The sequence below is a fragment of the Hemibagrus wyckioides genome, linkage group LG07 (genome assembly GCF_019097595.1).
Source record: "Hemibagrus wyckioides isolate EC202008001 linkage group LG07, SWU_Hwy_1.0, whole genome shotgun sequence".
In the NCBI taxonomy this organism is placed as follows: Eukaryota; Metazoa; Chordata; class Actinopteri; order Siluriformes; family Bagridae; genus Hemibagrus; species Hemibagrus wyckioides.
The window spans coordinates 11,427,194-11,448,356 of record NC_080716.1 but is presented as its reverse complement, the minus strand read 5'-3'; the positions used below and the strand labels follow the sequence as shown (position 1 = coordinate 11,448,356).

The following is a 21,163-nucleotide window of genomic DNA, read 5'->3' as shown; positions in this document are numbered from 1 at the left end:
GGTTTAGAATTATGTATAATATAAGATTTCTGCTGCTGTCGGACCATAACAGTTTTCCTTCTCCAACTGACTATTATCTTGGTTTCACAAGGTGTGAAGTTGGCACGTCTCACTGGATTCAATGCAATGATACTCCAGTTAAGTTCGCCCGTTTTCCAGTTACTGGCCTTGTTGAAGGCCGCAGCTATATTTTCCGTGTGCGCGCGGTGAATAAGTGTGGCATGAGTCATCCTTCTCGAGTGTCAGAACCCGTGGCGGCCATGGACCCTGCTGACCGTGCTCGCAAAGGTGTGGATATTCTAGCATGTACCTCCAAGAGCTAAGCTACCGTACTATAAATCTGATAGAACTGTAAAGCACAGTGTGGCTTGCTGGTGATAATACCAGTGATGTTCTTGGAATAAGGTTTCACAGTGCATTTTACAGAAAGGCTTTAATTTGTTACAATATCAATGTTAATGCAAAAATCTGGAATATCAGTATTAAAAAAATTCATTCTCTCTCTCTCTCTCTCTCTCTCTCTCTCACTCTCTCTCATTTACTGATTGAAGGAGCCTCTGCACCTTGGACTGGCCAGATCATCGTAACTGAGGAAGAGCCTGTAGGTAAGAAGAAGCACTTTGTAGAGACACGTATGAGGACAGATCAGTGTCTAGTGGAGTTAGATAGTGCTACCGTTACATTCAAGGCCTAGCATGTCATAGCAATATTCTTTCTGAATATGATATAATTCTATAATATAGATTTTTGAGTGTATTTAAAGTAAACACACATCAATAAGATTGAGTGACATTTCTCGACTATTCTGGCTCTTTTAGAAGGTGTGGTTCCTGGCAAACCTCGTGATCTCACAGTTATTGAAGCCACCAAAAACTATGTGGTGCTGAGCTGGAAGCCCCCTGGAGACAAGGGATACGAGGGTGTCATGTACTACGTTGAGAAGGTCCAAAATCCGTACAACTGTATACTCCCATTTAAGATGCACTACACTGTATTTTATTGTTGATATTAGTAACTAAAAGTGTAAATGTGTGCATTTTATAGTGTGTGTCTGGGACAGACAGCTGGCAGCGTGTGAACACCGAGCTTCCAGTAAAGTCTCCACGTTTTGCTCTGTTTGACCTGTCTGAGGGAAAGTCTTACTGCTTCCGTGTCCGCTGCTGCAACTCTGCCGGCGTTGGTGAACCTTCAGACCCCACAGAGCCTACTCAAGTGGGAGATAAACTGGGTAAAACAGCTGTTACTTGTAACATTGTTATAACACTTCTGATAATGTTAGAATTAACATTGTTCTTAACTTTACAATAAGATTAAATGGGTCCATAGATGAATGGATAAATAGATGGATGGATGGATGGATGGATGGATATCAAGCAGTGAATAAACATGCAAGACTAGTTTTTACATTTTAACAAAATGCATTGCATGCACATACTCTGTTCATTTGAAATTGTAGGCAGTCTTAACATTCATAATAATTTTTTATTTGTTTTTTTTCTATTATTCCTATTCATATTGTTATTTCTTTGATAGAAATGAAAAATAAGCTTTAATATAATAAATATTAGTTTAACAGTTCCACATCTTCCACTCTCCAGATATTCCATCTGCCCCAGGCCGTGTAGTCCCCACCCGAAACACAGACACGTCTGTCGTAGTTTCATGGGAGGCATCACGAGAAGCTAAAGAGCTGGTGGGCTACTACATTGAGACCAGCATTGTTGGAAGCAATGCTTGGGACCCCTGCAATAATAAGCCTGTCAAAGGCACTAGGTAAATTTCCCAGATTCACAGACATGCGCACACACACTAAGACACACATGTGTATATATTTTACACACAGGATTTTCATACACAGTCCCCTGTCTTTTCATCCATAGATTTGTATGTCATGGCTTGACAACAGGTGGAAAGTATGTTTTCCGTGTGAGGGCAGTTAATGCTGCCGGAATCAGTGATTTCTCTCAGGAGTCTGAGGCTATTGAAGTTAAAGCTGCTATTGGTGAGTCAATGTCGGTTACAGATTAGCTTTAAAAGTTATGTTAATTTTGATACTTCCTATGGCAAAGATTATATTGCATTATCTAAGGGGGAAAAGTCTTCTTGTTTTCTGGAGGTCAATATGACTCCACGACTTTCCAATACATTTGCTTGTGTTCATCTTTCCATGAACATGTTTGCAGCTCTGTACACTCAGCAGATCTGCTCCTTTTATGCTCCGCACCATTGTTCCACTCTTTAACTTCTCACGTTTTCAACTGCACTGTGCAGCCACCTCCACCTACCCTGCAGCCCTGTCCATGATTCTCCCAGAAGGTGGGGTTAGGACTTGTAGATTTCCTCTAGATTGGGTCCTATGTGATCCAACGTAGTGGTGACTACAAAACCAGTTCACCTGTACTCACATACACCCTCTGTTCAACCTTTCCACTCTCCAGCACACGCATCCTTTCGCTCCACTATAGCACATCTCTACCTCTTTTCCTTTACCCATAATGCTCCTCTTAACAAACCCACTTAGCAACTGTGTGTGGCTTTGTGCTGAAGTGCATGATTAGTGTACCCTTGTGAAACACACATGGCAACAGGATTATGATTTCTGTCTATTTATTTCATCTTTTGTTTGAAGATAATCCATTGGTCTATGTCTAGATACAGATATTGAACATCTTTATAATATTAAAACAAAGTATCAGCTACCTCACAAAACATGGATGTTAATTTTCAAAAAAAAACAAAAACAAAATCCATTATCTTTCTTATTAACTTGCATTCTATTTGATTTATTGAAATAAACTTCATGTAGTCTAATTAAGATAAGTTGAAAAGTGGAGAAATCATTCAGTTTTGTTGCCAAACAACTCTGTGCCTTTTCATCAAGGATGGCACAAAGCATCATACTTATCTGCATGAACTCAATTCCTTTCTCCAGACTTCTCTCTGTCAGTCTGTCTGCTCAGTCTAGCATCATTCACTCATTCTCCACTCCTTTCATTTTCCTTCTCTTTTTTGCTAACTGCGTTCTGCTATTCTCTTCTGGTTCGCTATCAGATGTCACTCCTCAGCCATCTTGTCTTCATTTTTTTGGACAAATGAAGACTTTGTGTTGTTCTGTCTTTCTTTAGATTAACGCTTTTTCTTCTAAGTTGTAACAGATTATGTTCAGTGAGCTATGTTAATAGTGTTGTTAATAGTGTTGTTAATAGTGTTGTGTTTACAGTAATATTGACAAGAATATGCTGTGCATGTATGCTGAAAAAAAAGAATATTAAAAACAAGTAAAAACACTACATATGAATGTGCATGCAGAACTACTGTTTGTATAAAGCAGCTTGAGTTAATGTGTTCATTTCTGTGACTTCTACTGAGTTCATTTTTTGTTTTTTCTCTTGCTGTTCCTGGCTAACTACTTTAGGGGGCGGTATTCCTCATGGTGTGTTTCTGGAGTCAGGGGGTAACACAGTTGGACTAACCCAGCACAGGCCAGGCAAGGAGGGCAGGCATGTGCCCCCTGGCTCCCCTGCTACCACACCGCTAACTTCCCTAGCTAGTGTTAGCGAGAGGGCTAATAGTGCAGGCCCTCAGAGTCCTCCTAGTGCACTAAGTAAAGGCAAAGTGGGGAAGAGATGTAGTGTAACCTGGGCTCCTGAACCCAGCTGTGAGTTTGATCCTCAATCTGGTACCAATTCAGACCCCAAAACGGCCAGGAAAAGTGGCACCGGTTCGAACAACGAAGTGGCCAAAGAATCTTGCAGTAATTTAAAGAACAAAATAGGCTCTAAACATGACGCAAATTCAATCACCAAATTAGTACTTGAACCTGGCACCAATTTAGACATTACAATGGGCACTGCACTTGGAAACAATTCAGTCACTAAATCAAAAGATGAACCTGGTACCAATTCAGACACTAACACAAACACTTCAAGGCCCATGGATGAGCAGGTTCCCTCTCCCTCTGCTGATAGTAGAGTAATGCAATCCATAACCAAACCAGCAACTGAAGTGCTGGAAAAACGTAAGTCCTCAATAGACTCTTCTTCGGAGCAAGAGAGAAAAAAAGAAAATGGAAATGGGCGCAGAGGTTCAGGTGAGGAGATGAAGTGAGAGTGAACTTCCACTCAGTACTGTCTTGATGGATGACCACGTGTCTTCAGAGCTGAAATGTCTTTTTTCTTTGTATTGCTTGTTTTATTTCTTCATATGTTTTCACAAATGAATTTGAATATATATTGTACTGCTTTAAATATTACTTTTGTTTTGAACACCTTCCTTAAAGGTCATAAGGTCATAGCAATATATGATATAGACAGAATGTTTTATGTTGGTTTCATGTCACGTTAGAATGCCATTCTTCACCTTTGTCACATTTTCCAGTTAATATTACTTGGCAATATACTCCTTACTCCAATCAGTCATAACATTAAAACCACCTGCCTAATATTATGTAGGTCCCCCTAGAGGCATGGACTGCACAAGGTCTCTGAAAGTGTGATACTGAATCTGGCACCAAAACAGAAGCAACAGATCCTTTAATTCCTGTAAGTCGTGAGGTTAGGGTCTCAATGGATTGGACTTGTATGTCCTGTACATCCTACAGATGCTCAATCAAACTGATATCTGTGGAATTGGGAATTGAACTCTTTGTATTGTTCCTGAAACCATTCCTGAACAATGCAGTGTGCATTATCTTGCTCAAAGAGGACACTGCCTTTAGGGAATACCAGTGCAATAAAAATTTGTACTTAGTCTCCAACAATGCTTAGGTAGGTGGTACATGTCAAAGTAACATCCACATGAATGCCAGGACCCTAGGTTTCCCCAGCAGAGCACTGCACAATGCACAACACTGCATAACAATCTCTTCCCCAGGTAAGCAACACACATCCATCCATTTAAGCAAAAAAAATAAAAAATAAAAACTTGATTCATCAGAATAGGACACCTGCTTCCTGCTTCATTGTTCCATGGTCCAGTACTGATGCTCATGTGGCACTTTAGGCAGTGGACAGTGGGCAGCCTGGGCACTCTGACCTGTTTACATAGCCCTATATACAGCAAGCTGTGGTGCACATTGTGTTCTGGCACCTTTATATCATAGGCAGCTTTACTGTGGGACCAGAGAACCTACCCGTCACTCCCCTTGTGCATTAGTGATCCTTGGGTGTCCATGATCTTGTCACTGGTTCACCGGTTATCCTTCCTCGGACCACTTTTAGTAGGTACTAACTATTGCATACCGGGTACAAGACCGGCTGTTTTGGAGATGTTCTGACTCAGTCGTCTATCCATCACAATTTGACCCTTGTCATAGTCAATCACATCCTTACACCTACATTTTTCCTGTTCACAACACATCATCTTCTAAAACTGACTGTTCACTTGCTGCCTTATATATCCTACTTTCCACTGTAATGAGAAAATCTGTGTTATTCACTTAACCTGTCAGTGGTTTTAATGTTATGACTGTTATTTACTGAATTATTCACAGGAGTTACTATGATTTACAATTATTAACTGCCAAGATTTAATGGGTTAAGTATTGCTTGCTGACGTTTTTCCATATATCATCATATTTCAAGCACTTTACATGAAATACTGTGTTTTGTATTGTTACTATAGGGATTGGTGCTTTTTTTCCCGCACAGCAATTAGCCAACAATTTATATTGTATGTTGTAATGGAGCATATAACTAAATGTTGTCCAAAGGTAAGTTTGACTGTGTAGTATTTTGTAGTTAGTATTTTTATTTTGCTAAACCCTTGATTATAACAGCTTTCTTGCACATTTAGAGACGTTTTCTTGTCACCTCCAGCTCGCAGTGCACTGGCCACCCTTACTACTTAATAAAAATGGTCCTGATGGTTTACCACTCATTTCACTGTACTATATTAAGTAGGGAAAACAAATTATTGCTATGAGTTAACTGTGACATTCACTACCCTTTAGAAAAGGTATCATTATGTTGGTTGCTTAACCAAATTGGATTACTGGTCTTTGAATAAATAATAAGTTTGGACAAAGAATAAAATCCTTATTATTGTAACTTAAGAAATAATATATGATACATATCAAAACCTCCACACTGTCTATATGTCTGACTAAAATACTTCCTCAAGAGAATCTTATGTTCATCTGCCTAGGCTAAGGTGTCAGTCTTTTACTCGAATGAATCTTGATCATCCTCTCAAATCCTAACTTTAGTCCTTTATTAACCCAGCCTCCCCTGCTCCACCCTTTGGCATTTCCGTGTTGGAGAGTGTAAGGGATTCTATGGTACTAGCCTGGAAGCAGCCGACATTCATTGGTGGTGCTGATATCACCGGGTATTTTGTGGATTACCGTGAGGTCATCGGTGGAGTACCTGGAAAATGGCATGAGGCTAACATTAAGGCAGTCAGTGAGAGAGCCTATAGGGTATGTTTATTGATGTTCTCTTGGATTTAAGACCAAACATTAAAATACAGTGATTGAATCCTAATTCTCTCTTTAATTTCTCCACAGGTCTCTGAGTTAAAGGAGAACATGCTCTACCAGTTCCAGGTTCGTGCTGCAAACATGGCTGGAGTTGGATTGCCATCTCTGCCTAGTCAGACCTTTAAATGTGAAGAGTGGACCATTGCTGTGCCAGGTGTGTGTGTATGAGGGAGAATTTGATGACATTTCATTTATCATCTTGTGTTGAAGTGAATTTTCATGAATCTGCTTATACACAGGTCCCCCACATGATCTCCAAGTGCTGGAAGTACGTAAGGATTCTTTGGTGTTGCTCTGGAAACCACCAGTGTACATTGGTCGTGATGAGGTCAATGGCTATTACATTGACATCAAGGAGGCTGATGCAGATTTCGAGAAATGGAGGGGAGTCAATGAGAAAGCTACAAGCAAGACATACATGAAGGTCTGTCTGTCTGTGTGTGCTAGAGGTTTGAAATGTTAAGTGAAGTAGCCTTGAAATGTACCCAAGGGGCATTGTTCTCACACTGATGTACATCCCAAAGATTTAACAGTTACATCCACCAGACAGCATATCAAAGCTGAAAACATCCCTGTTCCCAATTGGTTTCCAACCGTAAAATTCAGCAATTTCATCTACAGCAGCATTAAACAGACTGACGACATCTGGCTGTCTTTAAAACATTCCTCCACCATTGTGGGTGTCATGGCCTTGACTTTGACTTTACATTCAAAAGTATTTAATAAGCTAAAAAATGCAGAAGACTGGTATGCAAAACAGACTTTTTCAGAAGGTTTGAACTGTACATGAGTTTTTAGAAATTCAAACAGTAATTATAATAGGAAATCCAGTTAGTGTTATTATTCATTGACAACCTAGAATAGTATGTAAATTTGACTGACAAGCATTGCAGAGGAATAATAATGAGCAAATGTGTCCAGTTTTATTCCTGAGCTAGTGATGTGTGTCAGGGTAGTGAAAATACTGCAATAACATATTCCCCTGTGCCTTATCTGAATGTGACTTCAAAATATTAGCATACAAAATCTGTTAAAGTTAAATGAACAAAAACAAGAGGAGATGTTGAGGTATTTTCTTGACCCCATAGCTTGGGAACTCCTGTGTAAATAGTGTGTATAAGAGCAAGTTGACTAATGGTTTTACTTCCTGTTTCCAGATCAAGGACCTGATAGAGGGAGTGCCGTACGTTTTCCGTGTACGCGCTCAGAACAAAGCTGGTGTGGGCAAAGCATCTGAAGAAACAGAACCAGTGCTGGCTGAAACTAAACCAGGTACAAAAATATTTGTTTGGGCCTCAAAATTATCTGTGAGCATGTCATTCTCAGATGTTAGCCCCAACATGATTATTTTCTAACACAAAGGATGCTTTCTCATTTTTAGGTACTATGGAGTTGGTTGTGGATGTTGATGATGAAGGAGTGATTTCACTGAATTTCGAATGTCATAATCTCACTGCTGAATCCAAGTTCGTCTGGTCCAAGAACTATGAAGAGATGAAAGACACTAACCGTTTGACCATGGAGACCAAGGGCAGCAAGTAAGTGTGTGTGCAGGTATTTCATTCACCTTTCTTGCTAAAATATTGGTATTTTTTATAAGACATTTGTTTACACTTAAGAATAAACATAATTACTTTTGTAGAAATGGTTTATGTTCAGTCAAAGTGATGAAATTCACTATTTGAATTAAATTAAGACCACAATCATCCCATATTAAAACCATATTTTAGCCTTTTAACCCAGGAACAAATGGATATATACAAATATAATTAGAAAAGCTATAAAAAATATCAATAACTCTATAAACATATTTTAAAAAGGATGCAAAACAATAGAAGCACATACAGGATACTGGAACCACCTCAGACATGAATGGTTATCTTTACTTATATCACAGTAATTAAAAAAAAAATAAAAATAATAATAATAATGATAATAATAATAATAATAATATTTTATTCTGACTTCTTCAGGTCCAAAGCCATCTTTAACTGTCCTTCTGAGGAAGATTTGGGTATTTACTCCTGTGCTGTCACACACACTGATGGAGCCTCTGCAAGCTACACCCTGACCGAGGAGGGTATGTTAACATTTTGTACAATTTTTAAACCAATCGTATTTAACCAATCGGATATTAATCGTATAACCAATTGTACAATTTCATGTTTTAATGAACTAATCAAATGGGAATCCAAATTGCCTCAAATCTATTCAGTCAAATCTAAGAGTCAGAAACTGATTTATGTCAGTATTTATGTTATGCAATGCAAAACATTTCCACAATCAGACTATCTGAAGAAGAGACTGGACTCTTTGGTTTCTGACACTGGCACATTCTGTTGTTTATAAAGATAAAAAATAGCACATCCGAAAACAATGAACAATTTGAGCCCATATCCCTTATTCTGTTATTGCTTGGTCAAATAATGCCTTGGCTAATTAATGTCTTGGCTCATTAATGACATTTAAGGTAAGTTTGAAATTTAGGGTGAAAAGTTGACCTCTAACTATTCATATAACCTGTAATAATATTATTCCCTCCACTGTTATGAGGGTTGAGCTGGAATTGAACTGTGCTCATATGTTATGACAGGTTTGAAGGAGCTGCTGAAGATCAGTCATGACCACAAATTCCCCAGTGAGTACTGGACATCATTCTGCCTTCATAACCACCTATTTTTCAGACAATGTTTAACATAAGATTAATGTCCTTTATGTATAATGTGTATGTCTGGTCATTTCACAATGGGATTATATGCATAATGCATCAAACCTGGTTTATTAGCCTCTCACTTCTCATCTCTGTACCTTCTATTTCCATTTTCTCTGCAGTTATTCCTCTGAAATCAGAGTTAGCTGTGCAGCTGCTAGAGAAGGGTCGGGTTCGCTTCTGGCTGCAGGCTGAGAAGATTTCTGCTAATGGCAAAGTTGAATACGTCTTCAATGACAACTTGATTTCTCAGGGAGAGGTGAGCAGATATTCATGCACACACAATTTGATTCACTGGATTTTTTCCCCTCATATACAGGACATTAGACTGATTTATTTGGGTTGAGGTAATCAAGATGATTTTTAAAACTGTTTATTCAACAGTTTAATTGTCTGTTTTAGAAATACAAGATGAACTTTGATAAGAATACTGGTATCATTGAGATGTTTATGGAGTCACTGGGGAAAGAGGATGAAGGAACATACACTTTCCAACTCCAGGATGGCAAAGCCACCAACCAGTCCAGTCTGGTGCTGATAGGAAATGGTACACACTTTCTAAGCCCATATTACCACCACAGACACACACACACACACACACACTTCACAAACTTCACAGCTTCAACAAGTAAAGCAAATGAACCAAATTTATAACTGATCTCTGTTTTTTTGCAGTTTTCAAACAATTGCAGAAAGAATCTGAGTTCCAGAGGAAAGAATGGCACAGGAAACAAGGTAAGCATTCACTAGAGAAACAGGAAAACAAACAATCCTGTGGATCAGCACAACACAGGAATTTCTCTTCATTCAAGCTAGCAAGAATCTAATTAATTATAGCCAAGCAAGATTTATATAATAAATGAAATCTAGAATTGATATGTATAATAGTAGGAAGCAAAAGAAAATATGTGGCACTGGTGTTGTACTATAAGTTTCTAGCTTGAGCACAACACACAAGAGGGATGTCCTAAAGAATTACCCTGCTTCATCTCAAATCATCCAAGAATCACAAAGTAACCTTTGCTCAGAAGAGGAGAGTCTTACAGGAGAAAAATATGAGCAAAACGGTGTTAGACTTTCAACACAAATTTTTAAAAATGTTTTTTTAAGGGTGAACAAACAATTTACAATAACAGTTTGGGAATAATCACGCACTAATACCTGAATTAATCCCTCCTTAAATATGAGCTAGTGTTGGGTTATGGCATGTACTAATCATAAACTAATAAAGAGGCAAACTAAACTATGATGTGAGTCTTAAAAATTCATAATTGAATAACGACCACCTTAAGTACATGTTAATTTGTTTGTTAATCTATTAATTAACATGTAGAGGTAAAATACATCAAACATGTTCTAGGACTAAAACATTGGAAAATATCTGTATAGATCACTGGTTTTAATTGTTAGTGTCTTCTAAATGAATAAATGTTACTGGATTAATTTGACCCTTGTGGGTGAAGCAGCAGAGCCCCGGGTCCGAGCCACCCAGAGCATGTACTAGTACTGCAGAGAGATTGGAAGAGAAATGGATGGAGAATGCCTCACTGGGTTAAGGTTAAATCAGTGATATTTATTAGTAGTGTGTCTATGTTCTAAGTAGGATCAATGTAAAGTATAAAGCTAATCCAGCAACATCCAATGGTGTTTGTGTACGCAGCCGCGTATGACAAATTATATCAACAATGCTGAACGATGCATGTTTAATTTATATTCTTCCTTATAGATCATTACTTGATTTAGTTTGGCTCTACCTGTTAATTAATACATTACCTACTGTACGTTAACACTTACTATTTACGCATTATCATAGTGTTGTAGTGATGGTTAGTTCGTGCTTAGTGCCCTAATTCATCTTTAATTTGTATGTAAACAAATATTAATTCAGATATTAGTGATTTATTATTCGTGTACTGTTATTGTAAAGTGTAATCAGGGTTTCTTTGTATAGTTAAGGGTTCATAGCTTTCCTAAAAAGATAATACTTTGAACCTTTCCCACAGAGAAACACTATAGAACAATAGAACAACCCCTGAGCATGTACTCTGATGGGATGATATGAAGTTGGTTATTAAACCTTTAAAAGCACTGGCTTAGGAGCACTATTTGTTTACAGTGTTTACAGTGCTGAAACTGATATTTCACTATAAGCACACCTGTTTCTCAAATCAAATAGACTGAAAAGTGTGGATTCATTTTATTTTGCTTACGGTTTTAAGAAGGCAATTGTTTTTGTAGGCAGGAAAAACTATGCACATGTTTAATTACTCACATGTTTTCTTTCACAGGTCCTCATTTTGTGGAGTATCTAAGTTACGAGGTCACACCCGAATGCGTTGTGAGACTGAAGTGCAAGGTGAGTGTTTCAGTCTGTTCAGTTCAGCTCAGCACATCCAGGTATGGAGCTATTCTGATATTTTGTGTGTGTGTGTGTGTGTGTGTTTCAAGGTGGGTAACATGAAGAAGGACTCTGTAGCATTGTGGTATAAGGATGGAAGAGAGATCAAGGCCAGTGAAAAACTGGACTTCACTGAAGGAGTGCTGACACTGGAGATTACTAAGGTGAGAAACCTTTAGAAATACTTTTTGATGAGTTCCTTGTTCTTAACAAATAATTCCATGGTTGTAGCTGAATTATGAGTCCTGAGTATATCATTCAAGTGGAAAAATCTTGAATTCAGTTTCGGTTCATCATTGTATGGGAGAAAATAATAATAATCATAATAATCATAATAACTCAAGAACATAATAGACAGTTCATCAGAGGCATTTAACAGGATTTGAATGTGTATAATTTATATACGATGCACAGCAATACCAACTCTTGATGAATAGCTATGATGTATAGCGTAATGATAATAAGCATTTTCATGTTCTTGTTTTTTCTGACAATCAAACTAGACATTTTCATAGTCCGTGTCTTGTTCTCTTGCCTTTCTTTGTGATCACATATTTAAGTCTGAATTGTGTGTGTGTGTGTGTGTATGTGCTATAGATCTCTAAGAAGGATGCTGGTGTGTATGAGGTGATTGTGAAGGATGACAGAGGCCAAGACAAATCCACACTTAACCTAACTGACCAAGGTAACATGGTCTTTATTTTTAAATATATGCATTTATTTTTTTCTCACTGTGGTCCTATGTGATTGTAATATAAAGAAAGTAATCAGAGAATTTCTTGACTCTCCTTTCTAGGATTCAAAGACCTGATGAACCAAGTTTTCAGTGTCATTGGTGAGCCTGCTTGTTCCTGGAAACAACTAATGGATTATTGCAATGTGTATGCTTAAAGTCAGATATGTTTTATAAATGGTACAGTCATTATTTTGTCGGAATGTGTAATGAACTACCACTGGCTCGGTCTCTACACAGCCACACGTTGTCTTACAATGTATTCAGCATTTGATAACCTTTTGAGTTCTCCTAAACCATATGGTTTGTGTTTGTGCAGCAAACTCTTCCACTCCACTGAAGATCCAGAGCACAGAGGAGGGCATCCGTCTCTACACATTTGTCAACTATTACAACGATGAACTGCTCGTCACCTGGCAACACAAGTATGTGTGTGTCTGGTGTTTTGGGTTACTGTGTGTGTATGTGTGTGTCTGGTGTTTTAGGTTACTGTGTGTGTATGTGTGTGTCTGGTGTTTTAGGTTACTGTGTGTGTATGTGTGGGATGGTGTTTATGAATGACAGAAAAACACAAAAGAAGTTGTCAGTATAGCGTACAGTGTCTGAATGTGGGTATTAACACACTTTAACATCTAGGGATTCGGCCATCGCCTTTTCTGATCGCATTAAGAGCGGTGTGGTGGGCGAGCAGCTGTGGCTGCAGATCAGTGAACCAACAGAGAAAGACAAGGGCAAGTATGCCATCGAGTTCTCTGATGGAAAAGGAGGACTGAAGAGAACAATTGAACTGGCTGGACAAGGTACACACACACATTATTATTATTATTATTATTATTATTATTATTATTATTATTATTATTATACTACACGATAGGCTTTTTTGGTGAAACACGTACTGTATATTTGCTTATTTTAATGTGTTTTCTTTCTGTTTTCATAATTACAGCATATGATGATGCTTATGCAGAATTCCAGAGACTGAAGTAAGTCACTCAAAATGTCCTTTACCTTTTCTTATTTAATAGAATGTGAATGTGTATTAGATTCATCTATTTTACCTTCTTCTTTCTCTTGTAACTGTCTTGTGTCCTTACAGAGCTGCTGCCATTGCAGAACGCAGTAAGTAAAAGCAAAGACATATGGAACAAATTCTACAATCTAAAACACACACACTGAGAGAGAGAGAGAGAGAGAGAGAGTAGCTAATGTATGTCTTGTCGTCTTTAGATCGGGCTCGCGTGGCAGGAGGTCTGCCTGATGTGGTGACTATCCAGGAGGGCAAGGTACAAACTGCGTGCAACTACATGTCATATTCACATTGTTCTGAATCCATCTGTTAATGTTCAATGTTCTAAAATCAGCCCTTATTCTAAACACATTCCTTATTTCAAAATAAATGATAAAAGTAAACTTATTGTAATATCAGTCAGGAAACAAAACAGAATACAGTGTCTATCTATTTATCTACTATAAATAGATCCATTATACAATCTTAGGGAAAAAAAACTTATTTTAAGGTTTCTTTGACGGTGAAGAGTTTTAGATTTCTAAGCTGGTTTTACTTTTTCTGAACCATTTCTATTGTAAGGTTGTATATAGAGATCATGACAAAAGAGTAACAAAATTAATCAAATAAAACATGAATCATGTTCAATGTGTTTTTATGAACTATTTATGTTGCTGTGTTCAACTCTATACCGTCTCCTTCGGATAGTTCTACTTTTGTCCACTAGGTGGACAATTTTAGTCCCTAGATAGAAACGGAGAAGCGTTATAAAATTAGATTGCTCTTGTGGCACAGGATGAAATTGCTTTGGTGGTCTTTAATCAGACATTAAGAGCAAGGTTAAAACAGCAAACAACAAGGTTATCTTTCTTTACAATCTCTATTTATTTAATGAAATAATGGAAAACCCGTTGCTCTGTTATGTTTTGGGGAGAGTTCAATTGTCCAATTATTATAAACCTCTTCTGACATATGAACTTTTCACAGTTATTCCTTGCTGAAACATTTAATAGTGATCTCTTCCAGTATACTCCCCTCCACAAGGCATGGGGCCACACTGAATGGTGTGAAGAATTTAAAATTGCTGTGAATCATTTGCTGTGGCCTTCACAGTCACCAGATCCCAAACTAATTAAACAGCATTAGCAGCTCTTCAAACATGCTAGCACTCTATATCTGTTCTGGTGTCCCCTTATTGATGGGCCAACACCTTGCTAACTGTGTTTTTACCTTAATTTATCACCTGTCTGTCCACTATACTAAGATTTATATCAATATTATCCAATCTATAGACTGGATTTACAACATTTAATGGAATTTGTCAGGGTAAATTCTAAAAAAAAAAAATCTCAAATTTGCCATGGTTTATCCCTGACAAACATTAAAAACTAACACAGATCCAGGGTTGCTGGTTTGAGCCTGAGCTCTTGATACTATCTGTGTAAAGGTTGGCATGTTCTGCCAGGTCTACCTGGGTGTTCTCTGGATCCTCTTGTAGGTGTATTGGCTATTGGATAAAGCATTTACTGAAGATGAATCAATGAAAACTAACAATGTCCTCTTTAACATCTCTTCTCTAGGCCCTGAATCTGACATGTAATATCTCAGGAGACCCTGTGCCTGAGGTGACCTGGCTGAAGAACGAGAGAGAGATGGTGTCTGACGGCCATTATATCCTCAAGTTCGAGTCTGGCAAGTTTGCCAGCTTCACCATTACCACTGTGAACACAAGTGACTCGGGAAAATACAGCATCTTGGTGAAGAACAAGTACGGCACAGAGAGCAGTGACTTCACCGTAAGTGTCTTCATCCCTGATGATGTACCTGTCAAGAAAAAGTAGAAAGCAACAAACACAACTGGGATTACAATAACAAAAAAAGCAAGTAAATATGTACAAAGGTTGAGACTAACAGAACCAGTTAATAAATGCCTTCTTAAAAGTGAATTATAATCTTTTAACATTGTCCTACCAAGCATACAAAAGCCTCCGTTACAGCCAGGTGAACTATCTAGGAGTATTTTCACTTTGAGAGTGTTACAGAATGGTGCTAAAATATGTTAGAGGTTAAAAATGAAAAAACTCTTGGTCCAATTGTTTCCATAAACTACCACAGTAGTACCCCAGGATGACACCTAGTCAGTTGTAATCAGTGCTTTATGATGCTTTATTATATGTATAGGGTTAATAGTGCTTAGTAAAGTCATGCTGTATGGCTGAGGTTCCTGTAGTCAGTATTCAGAGTTTCCCATAGTCTTGATTCTTCAGCTATTTTCCATAAAGTGCCCTCAATGACTGAATCTGGAACCTTTCCTTGTGGCATCACTGAACTTCTGTCTCAAAAATGTTATCTATTGTGTGATCTATCTCAGGACTAGAGCAGCACTTTAGTTTTAGTCTCTTATTATGTTGTGTGTTAAACGCTTTATTGTAAAGGTCCTGTAACGCTGATGTGAGCATGACAGCTTAGGTATGAAGAAATAGTGAGCTCTCTGGAGATGTTTCATTTAGTGAGGAATATGTTTATCATAGGCCATTGATGTGTCTTGTCATTAATAAATCACTGTATGTTAATGATGGCTACACATCCTGTCACGTTTGAGTGGATATAACATCTTTTTTCCCCTGAGTCTGCATCACAAACTGCACCTCTTTTTGGACACTGCTTAGAAATTGTGATATCACGTTTCACTGTGTTAATATTTTGGCACCACTTCTTGTTTCTCTCTGAGATGATGATGTCACTTTCCTGTTTCCAATAAACAGAGTACATATTCCCTCACATCCCTCTCTGTGTCTCTCATTCACTTTGTACTGCCCTCCACTTCTTTACTCCTCACCTTTATTCTCATCCCTCACTCCTATGCTCCTGCTCCTATGTCTGCTGTGAATAAAGTTTCCATGGATACCTAAGAAAAGCTTTATCAAGTCCATACAGCCACTCTCTCACACACAATCCCAACCTAATTTGCACACTCACACACACACACACTCACACACACACACACACACACACAAAACAAAATTACACACAATAACATTATCTGTCCTAAATAGTGTCTGAGAATAGAATGATTTTTTCCCCCAAGTCGTAGTATGTTGAAATTAGCATCCAAAAGGTACCCAGATAGATCTGTGCACACTTTTTCAGCTAAAACTCTTCACAACTAGTGCAAGAGAAGAGGAGTTTTGTGAGGGTTTGCTTCACCACACAGAGGTGTAAATGAAATGTGAAAAAATAATTCAAGGGAATTGTATAGTATACATTTTATAAGGAATAATAAATGAAGAAAAGCTGAAATACAACTTGACATTGTGTGTACATAGGCAACAATGTTATTTTCCTTTACGTGACATGTTAGTGTGTCCCAGTACTTGCATACTTTGCTACACACTCAAAAGTATATATATTTTCTTCAAAAAAAAAAATGCATACTTTTAGTGCATAGTATAAATAATTGACAAAGGATGCAGCATAACTATGATTAGGGTCAAATATTAGTCACTTATCTACCTTTAATTTTATCTAATGACAAATTTTTGGAACCACCATATCAAGACATCTTTCATTATTAAAAAAAATCATGGCTTTCAAAATAAATGTCTTTGCTTTCTAACACATCTCAGAATTATACAGACAATACAGGTGAGGAGTATATTATTAGTACATTTAAGGCCAAGCCATCTTAATTTAAACATGCCAAGAGGTAAGGAAAATGTATTAGAGTAAAAGTATGGCTTCTCTACTCAATTACTAGGAGAAGCATTGAGACAAAGATTTACTTGAGTGTTAAAAGTCACAACATCTGAAAATTTTGAAGAGCAGCCGTACAGTAAATATTTTTGACTGACCAAAAATATCTCACAATGCAGACATGATTTATATAAAGTAACACAACCCCATCCTGAAGCATGTGTGGAAACACACAGCAGGAAGCTAAGCGGTAGCCGGTGGAGTTCAAGCAAATGATTCCTTGCTGCATTCAGGAGCCGGCGGCTTCCACCAGAACTCTGCACCATGACAGGGCACTTTGTTTCCTTTCTCTAGGGTACTGGGTTACACATGTAACGAAGGTATAAGAAGGTTTTCTGGAAGGTGCAAGCAGGAGTGTAGTTTACAGGCAGATGGGTAGGGTGTAACCCCTCCACTAATCAGCAATACTAGCAGTAAAACCCCACCCTCACCCTTTTTTATATCCCAATCAAGCGAAATATACATAGAAGTAATTTCTCTTTTATTATTATCATTATTGGTGTTCCAGAATGATTGAGAGTTTGTCATAATAAATCAGAAACATACTAAATGCCCCCCTCCCTTGCATATGTTGGTAACAGCCATCACTCGCCTCGGAGCACAGAACTTGATTATTGCCGTGTGACTGGACAAGCACAGGTAGCTTTGAAGATGTAGATAACCACTGCCCGACAAACTATTTTGCTGGTCAGTGAGGGAGAGTAAAAAATTATAGACACAATCAATAGCATTTTGTGAAAAACAACAAACATAATGAAAGTGAGCCAAAACACAAACACATAAATAAAAAGAGACAAATAAAAAAAAATCATTAAATTGCCAAAAATGACTAAATAAATGGTGCCATAAAATCAAAGGATGGGCTGCTCTGTCTGCACACAGCAATACAGACAAATATTATATATTATTACATTTTTACTGGCATAGAAATGAGTCAAACTAGCTTCCACTTTCATGCCTTTCAGCCTTTGCCCTAAGCGTTCATTTTGTTCCCCCGGCTGTCTGTATGCTTGAACTTTTATGGAGCTTTGTGGGCTTCATTAGCTGCAAATGCTGTTTTGTTGACCCTTTTGCACTTTATGGGTGATGTACATGAATACAAAGAAATTCACCATTTCTAAATCTGTTGGAAATTCTTTTCTTCACACCAGCTTGTTAGGAACTTGGGGTTAGAACACAGAGTCAGTCATGATTCAGCACCCTTGGACCAGAGAGAGTTAAGGACCTTGCTTGGTAGTGCTGGAACTTAAATCCCTGACCTTCTGATCAGTAACACAGAGCCTTAACCACAGAGCCTGCACTGCCCTACACAGTACATTTATTTACACACAACTTTAGTAAAAGATTAACCAATGAAGCCCATTGTTAGTATATTTCTAATCCCACTTCCTTATGTTCACACTTTCCCAGTTGGAAGTCACAGAGAACATGGGTGATCAGGGTGTGGTTTCATACCTGAATGATGAACATGGCAATATAGTGATTGGGCCCACAGCTTGCTTATCTAAGCCTCCATCACCAAACAAATCTAAACCAGCCACATCTACTACACCAACTCCAAAACCTGCTTCCACAACACCTCTCTCTCCGACTACCCCTTCAACCACCCCATCAGAGGAGATGCCCATGAAGAAGTCGACAGATGAGAAAAAGAGGGAGAAAAAGAAAGTGATGAAAAGGAAAGGTAAGATGTCAATGTCAAAGTCACAAAGCCACAAACAGATATTAATCTGTTCCAGTTCAGATTTCTAACCAGTGCTGTTTCATCCAGACTCTGTTATTCTGAAAATCCCTACTGGAGAGCCGGAGTCACATGATCCTACCCCCACAACAACCCCTGTTACACCTGGAACAGAAACCATGCCTCTACCTGATACGGGACTTGAGGCATCAGCAGATGCATGAGAGTGAGAGAAGGAGTGAGTGAAGTAAAGTAAAAAAAAATACCCTAGATAGTCAGATATTAATGGCTATTAATGGCTTCAAGAGAGATTTTCTTTGTGCACGTGTGCTTGTGTGAGGTGTTCAATTTCACTACAGCAGACGAGCATCCCAGTTCGTAGCAGATACAGTATACAAATGCATGAATAAAACTTCATTTCATTTGATTATCACATCATTAAATAAACAGTGTGATTGAAAACTAATCTTTGTGTTGGGTGCATGTGAACACACATATATTTTAATATATTTACATATATTTGTTCCTGTTTTAAAAAATAAATGTTCTGACTTACATTTCTACAGAGATTAAAAAAAATTAAAGTAGTTGCTGTGTATCATCTGAGTGTATGTGTCTCAATGAGCAGCTACCTTAACTTTATAAGGATAGACTGGAAAACTGGTGGCAGGTAAGTTGCAAGGGAGACTGTGTGTATATGTTAGGATACACCTGCTCTGATAGGAACAAAGAAAGAGTGACAATAAAGAGAGACGCAGCCACAGACTCCTGAAGATGGGTTTCCTATTGAGTCAGGTTCTTCTCAGGGTTTCTTCCTAATATCATCCATGGGAGTTTTGTCTTACTATCGTCGCCTTTGGCTTGTTCATTTGGGATAAAATGTACATTTAATATTTAAATTCTGAACTTTTATATTTCTGTAAATATATAATCATACCTGTACATAGGATATTATATATAGGATATATAGGAAATACCAGATATTTGAACACAGCAGAATAACTACTCCTGACAACCAAACATGGAACATGAACATTTTGTTACAAACAAAGAGAAAGACTGGCACAAAGAATCAATATTAAAAAACACTTGTCTGATGTTCTGCTATATACTAAGTTACCAGCTTATTATAAAAAAATTCTAGTTGCTTGTACTGTTTTTATTCCAGGATCAACTTTTTGTTGATATTGAACATCCTTTTAAACACACATAGTATTCTTTCACTCTATAGTATAGAGCACAGAGTAATGATTTATAATCCCACTGTCCAGGCATTACCCAGATTCTTGAATGGAAAGAACTGCATAGAGAAATGTTGCTGACTGGATGTCATAAGCTAACAATTGGCATTTGACCGTCACTTAGAATAGCGCAGCCCAAAACTAAAATGCTGCTTCACTTTCCTTTGCAAAATGTGATTATCCAAATAGCTGGTGATTCTGGTGACAGTATGCAGTATAAGGAAATGTCTTCTGCCCTGCAATGCTATGGCATCCCTTTCTTTTCTAAGGAACCAGTAAAGAAAATTCCCACACAACATGGTCCTGTAAAACAGCATGTTATCTCACAGGAAACTTTTTTTTATTTTATTTTATATTTTTGTATGTGTTGTAACTTCTTGTATCTTGTAATTGACTAAGTTGCTGAAACACAAGAATTTTCCTCATGCTTTACAAATACAGGATAGTGTTTTAAAAAAAGAAGAGCAGAAGTGATATTAATAGTAACACAGAACATGTTAAAATAAATGGTCCTTATGCATTTTTTCCAGCGTACACTGATGGCTCAAAAAAATCCAAAGACAGTCGAACAGGAGAAGCCTTCTACATACCAGAATTTAAGAAAGGAAATTATTGAAGATTTACTGATGGGACATTACAGAACACTGTACAATGTATAGAAATTCAAATGGCACGTAGTTCGGTAGAGGAAGTGATGCCATATAAAGTTGTGATGTGTGATGTGAGTTACGCCGATCAGGCATAACATTATGAGCAGTGAGAAGTGAAGTGAATAACACTGATGATCTCCTCATCATGGCACCTGTTAGTGGGTGGGATATATTAGGCAGCAAGTGAACATTTTGTCCTCCAAGTTGATGTGTTAGAAGCAGGAAAAATGGGCAAGTGTAAGGATTTGAGTGAGTTTGACAAGGGCCAAATTGTGATGGCTAGACCACTGGATCAGAGCGTCTCCAAAACTGCAGGTCTTGTGGGGTGTTTCTGGTCTGCAGTGGTCAGTATCTATATAAAGTGGTCCAAGGAAGGCACAGTGGTGAACCGGGGACAGGGTCATGGAATGGGTCTTTCATGGAAATGGTATCCCCTGATGGCTGTGGCCTCTTTCAGGAGCATAATGCACCGTGCCACAAGGCAAAAATGGTTCAGGAATGGTGTGATGAGCA

The 21,163-nt window shown here is 38.0% G+C and overlaps 1 protein-coding gene across 2 annotated transcripts in view; it reads left to right on the top strand.

Moving 5' to 3' along the window:
- The window catches only part of myom1b (myomesin 1b), a 28,962-nt gene extending 12,834 nt beyond the window's left edge, over positions 1–16,128 (top strand). The window contains exons 13-39 of one of the 2 annotated variants that reach the window (XM_058395792.1): positions 92–288; positions 552–605; positions 819–943; positions 1,045–1,228; positions 1,599–1,773; positions 1,881–2,002; positions 3,416–3,433; positions 6,222–6,418; positions 6,506–6,632; positions 6,718–6,902; positions 7,636–7,750; positions 7,860–8,016; positions 8,452–8,558; positions 9,072–9,116; positions 9,311–9,447; positions 9,591–9,735; positions 9,864–9,923; positions 11,477–11,544; positions 11,637–11,750; positions 12,184–12,271; positions 12,383–12,421; positions 12,639–12,744; positions 12,956–13,119; positions 13,266–13,302; positions 13,416–13,438; positions 13,547–13,602; positions 14,906–16,128. In XM_058395792.1, the coding sequence (XP_058251775.1) occupies positions 92–288; positions 552–605; positions 819–943; positions 1,045–1,228; positions 1,599–1,773; positions 1,881–2,002; positions 3,416–3,433; positions 6,222–6,418; positions 6,506–6,632; positions 6,718–6,902; positions 7,636–7,750; positions 7,860–8,016; positions 8,452–8,558; positions 9,072–9,116; positions 9,311–9,447; positions 9,591–9,735; positions 9,864–9,923; positions 11,477–11,544; positions 11,637–11,750; positions 12,184–12,271; positions 12,383–12,421; positions 12,639–12,744; positions 12,956–13,119; positions 13,266–13,302; positions 13,416–13,438; positions 13,547–13,602; positions 14,906–15,166 (3,106 nt within the window). In that variant the 3' untranslated portion in view covers positions 15,167–16,128. The remainder of the gene's footprint in view (positions 1–91; positions 289–551; positions 606–818; positions 944–1,044; positions 1,229–1,598; positions 1,774–1,880; positions 2,003–3,415; positions 3,434–6,221; positions 6,419–6,505; positions 6,633–6,717; positions 6,903–7,635; positions 7,751–7,859; positions 8,017–8,451; positions 8,559–9,071; positions 9,117–9,310; positions 9,448–9,590; positions 9,736–9,863; positions 9,924–11,476; positions 11,545–11,636; positions 11,751–12,183; positions 12,272–12,382; positions 12,422–12,638; positions 12,745–12,955; positions 13,120–13,265; positions 13,303–13,415; positions 13,439–13,546; positions 13,603–14,905) is intronic. The other variant, XM_058395793.1, reaches the window with a different exon arrangement.
- Positions 16,129–21,163: the final 5,035 nt, after the last annotated feature.